This window comes from Brassica oleracea, chromosome C5 (assembly GCF_000695525.1).
Source record: "Brassica oleracea var. oleracea cultivar TO1000 chromosome C5, BOL, whole genome shotgun sequence".
Taxonomy (NCBI): Eukaryota; Viridiplantae; Streptophyta; class Magnoliopsida; order Brassicales; family Brassicaceae; genus Brassica; species Brassica oleracea.
Window position 1 is genome coordinate 15,579,851 of NC_027752.1, and position 3,793 is coordinate 15,583,643.

The window sequence follows — 3,793 nt, forward strand, 5'->3', positions numbered from 1 at the left end:
TGCTACTAGCTAATAACAACCTTCTTTCAGCTTTGAGTCGGTATACATTTAAATCCACACTGTCTATAGAGAGCTCTATGCCTACATCTAAACCAACAGAGAAGAAAGAAAAAACCAAGTTAAATAAAACAAAACTGGCCTTAACACACTAATTCTTCAACCTCGGTTTCAAGGAAGCAAGATCCTTAGGCAAGATCAGCAGGCATCTCGCGGATTCTAGTACCATAGTACCTCTCGATGTCACAAAGAGTCTTCATGTCAGAGTTTTTCACAAAGTTAATCGCAACACCTTCCTGGCCAAACCGTGGCCAGCTAGTCCAGTGCGATGAATGTAAAGCTCCGGGTTATTGGGTATATCATAGTTTATGACATGAGAAACCTATTTACATAATAATTAAAGATTCCAAGTAAGGATTGTTTTAAGACATTGATAGTTAAAAGAGAGAGAGATCATACTGTCTGAACATCGATCCCTTGTGCCCACACATCGGAAGCAATTAAAACACGCAGAGCCGGTCCTAGATATTTAAAGGCTGCAAGCAAAAAATCTTTTTTTGGCCGATTTGCATATATTTTTATAGTAAAAAGTTTTAAAAATGCACATCTGACACTCGAACCCATGTTACTTAAAAAAGAGGAGAAGGTAATTTGCCACTACAACAAAGGAATTATTCGTAATTATGTGGCCGAATAAATACTATAAAATTTGCGGCTGGAAGCCATTGCTTGGTTGGCGTGGCCTCAAGGCCGGCACTGAAAACACGGCTTTTAAAAGACCGGAACTGGTTCATGATCTCGCCTCTTTCCTTTTGACGTTTGTCTCCATGCATTGATGAGACTATAAAGTTACTACTCCTCATCTTCTCGTTAAGCCAATCCACCTATATTAAAAATGAAGATCGACTATCTGCATAAGATATAGGGAGACCAAAGAGCTTAAGAACACGAGCGTACTTTTTGTCTTGTGTTGCAGAAGATAATAGCTTAATTGATAACAAGCCTCCCATAAAGATATCACAAAGTGTATCGAACTTCCACTCTTCTTCCCCAACATCAACGTAATATTGTTTGATTCCCTGAAAAAACATGAAAGCTAACTGTTGTATGTAGTTTCATGGTTAATTGAAGCTAAAAACGTTAAGCATAGGAAACACACTCAGTTCAAGAGTCAAATCATCACGCTGCACAAGTATCCTCACAATAGCAGAAATCAAGCAGACCTGTAGACGTCGTAGATCTGATATTTCAGACCTTTGCTCAGCATTTCATCTGATTCATCGAGGATCAAAAGCTTAACAGATTTGGTTTGTAAGCTTCCTCTCTTTATCATATCATAGACGACTCGACCAGGTGTCCCGGACACAGCATGTACACCATGCTCCAGCTTCTTCATGTCTTCTCAAATGCTCTTAACACCGATGCAGGCATATGCCTTAATATTGGTGTGTACTCCAATCGCATGTATCGTCTTCTCTGTTTGTGGAGACAAGACCAAAACCTGAATCCTTGAAAGCAACAAACAAACAAAACAAAACAAAATATCAGAAAAACAGATTTTTACTTAATTCAAATAAAGAGACGTACTTTCTGGAGGAAGTGTTGCCGATTTGGCAAACGGAAATAGCAATCATGGAAGTTTTGCCCGTACCGGACTGAGCCTGAGCGATAACATCGCGTCCTTTGAGAATAGGCAGCACAGCTCTCTGCTGAATCTCAGAAGGTTTCTTGACTCCGCGAAGAACTTTATTATTCATCCCCATGCCGTCGAAACTCGCTATGGGTTTGATTGATCCCTTTGGTCGTTTTGAAGACAAGATTCTCCTCATCCAATGCTCCTCCTACACTTCTCCAATCGTTTCCTTTGGCCGCCGCCATGATTCTCTATCAGTCGGAATCAAGACAGGATCCTGTTGTTGTAAGAATATTTTATATTCTATGCCACCTATGTGTGGTTTTATGGTTTTGGATAAAGTTCACGTTCATATTAATGTTTTTAGATTCTAATATAAGGCAGTGGATCAGTTTCCATTAATGAATTAGAATCCCGGTGTATTGATATATATATTAAATAATGGTATATAATATATATGAGTATACGTTGTGGTCAGGAGCGGATGTACATAGTTTACTACGGAGGCACATGTCTCCTACTACTTTAAAAAAAACTAATTATTTTAACTAAATATAATTATATATATATAATCACAAGAGACGTAATAATCTAAAACAACATTATTTTATGACTATAAATTTCACGTAACCCATTCTATACAGAAATATAAGTTTAGTTTTAAAAAGCTCAATCAAAAACTAAATAAAATTAATAATGGAAGTTATTAATTTTGATCTAGTTACACCCATCCACGTTTTTGTGGTCTTCTTTCTTCTAGCTTTTACCAATTAAACAAGTACGTCTAACAAGATCGACACATAAGCTAAAAGATAAACTAGATGAAAATTTGATTTATGTGATTTAAGTAATAAGAAATAGTGATAACATAAAAACTATAGTATTGTGCTTATTTTTTTATTTTTTTTCCAGAGACAAAATTTCAACGGAAAAATATTTCAAGCCTAAAAGAAAATTTGCATTTACATTTGTAAACACATAATTATTTGGATGCATTGTCTTCTTGTGCCCCACTAATTCATTTCAACAGTTTGATGAGTTAAAAGTTATGATATTGTCTGAGTTTTATCATGAAAATTTTGGTTCTATCGAACGGATTACTCTTGAGCTTCAACTAGATTTTTATATTGACAATATTCGGGATGATGAAAGATTTTCTAATTTGAAGGATCTTGGAGATCTTGCATGCATGATGGTGAAGATAAAGAAACAGCTTTAACATTCTCAAGTTTATCGGTTTTTGAAGATAATTTTGACTTTTACATGTCGCCACCGCTACAGTTGAGAGATGTTTTCAGCGATGAGGATTGCGAAGGTTAGCTTGCGGAACCGATTAAGTGATAGTTTTTAAATGATTATGTCATTTGTTTTCTTGAAAAAGAATTGTTTGAGAAAGTAACAAGTGAAGCAATAGTGAAAATTTCTAGAATCACGAATCTTGTAGGATAAATTTGTAAGGTACTTTTTAGTTATATATTTTTTTATCTAAACGAGTTAGTTATTAAAGTACCCCCGACTAATAAAAGTTCTAGATCTGCCACTGGTTGTGGTACGGTTATTATATGAAGAGTTATGTTGGAATTGTGGAGAGTTGTGTTGCTTAACACACAATCCTTTGACAAATATACAAGACCTTGTGCATTGTCTTATACGCACGTAAGAAAATCGAGAGTCTTTCAAAACACATAATAATAATACTGATTATCAACAAGAGAGATTAAGGAAGGTTTGGGTTTTCTTTACCATCAAAGAGGAGAAGGTTAAAGAGGAGGACATCAATTGGTGGGATTGCATCCAAGTGTGAATCAAGGTTAGTGTTTCCACTTTCTTTAGAAACATGTTAGGATTGAATTGAGGCAAATCTAAATTAGGTCTTGGTGTTGAAATAAATTAACATATGGTATCAGACCCATCTTAGATTTGATTAATTCATCCTTGAGTGAATCTGTTTGTTACGTGATGCTTGTGAAACATTCGCATTGAATTTTTGAAGTTAAATTATTAAAGTTACGACAACAATGAAAATGGGTAGTGTCTAATGATGCAATACCAATATATATGGTTAACTATAGTTGTCGTAAAAAGTGTTTTGCATGGTTAAACATTGATTGATTTATTAAAAGTCACGACGGTTCATGTGTGGGTTAATATGCTTGTTTGAAT

The 3,793-nt window shown here is 35.2% G+C and overlaps 1 protein-coding gene across 1 annotated transcript; it reads right to left on the reverse strand.

Moving 5' to 3' along the window:
• Positions 1 to 1,958, reverse strand: LOC106344187 (DEAD-box ATP-dependent RNA helicase 34-like). Its single transcript, XM_013783606.1, is given in 5 exon segments — positions 1 to 881; positions 955 to 1,076; positions 1,221 to 1,505; positions 1,585 to 1,787; positions 1,789 to 1,958. Coding segments are annotated over 5 exon segments (711 nt in total). The 5' UTR covers positions 1,876 to 1,958; the 3' UTR covers positions 1 to 867.
• Positions 1,959 to 3,793: the final 1,835 nt, after the last annotated feature.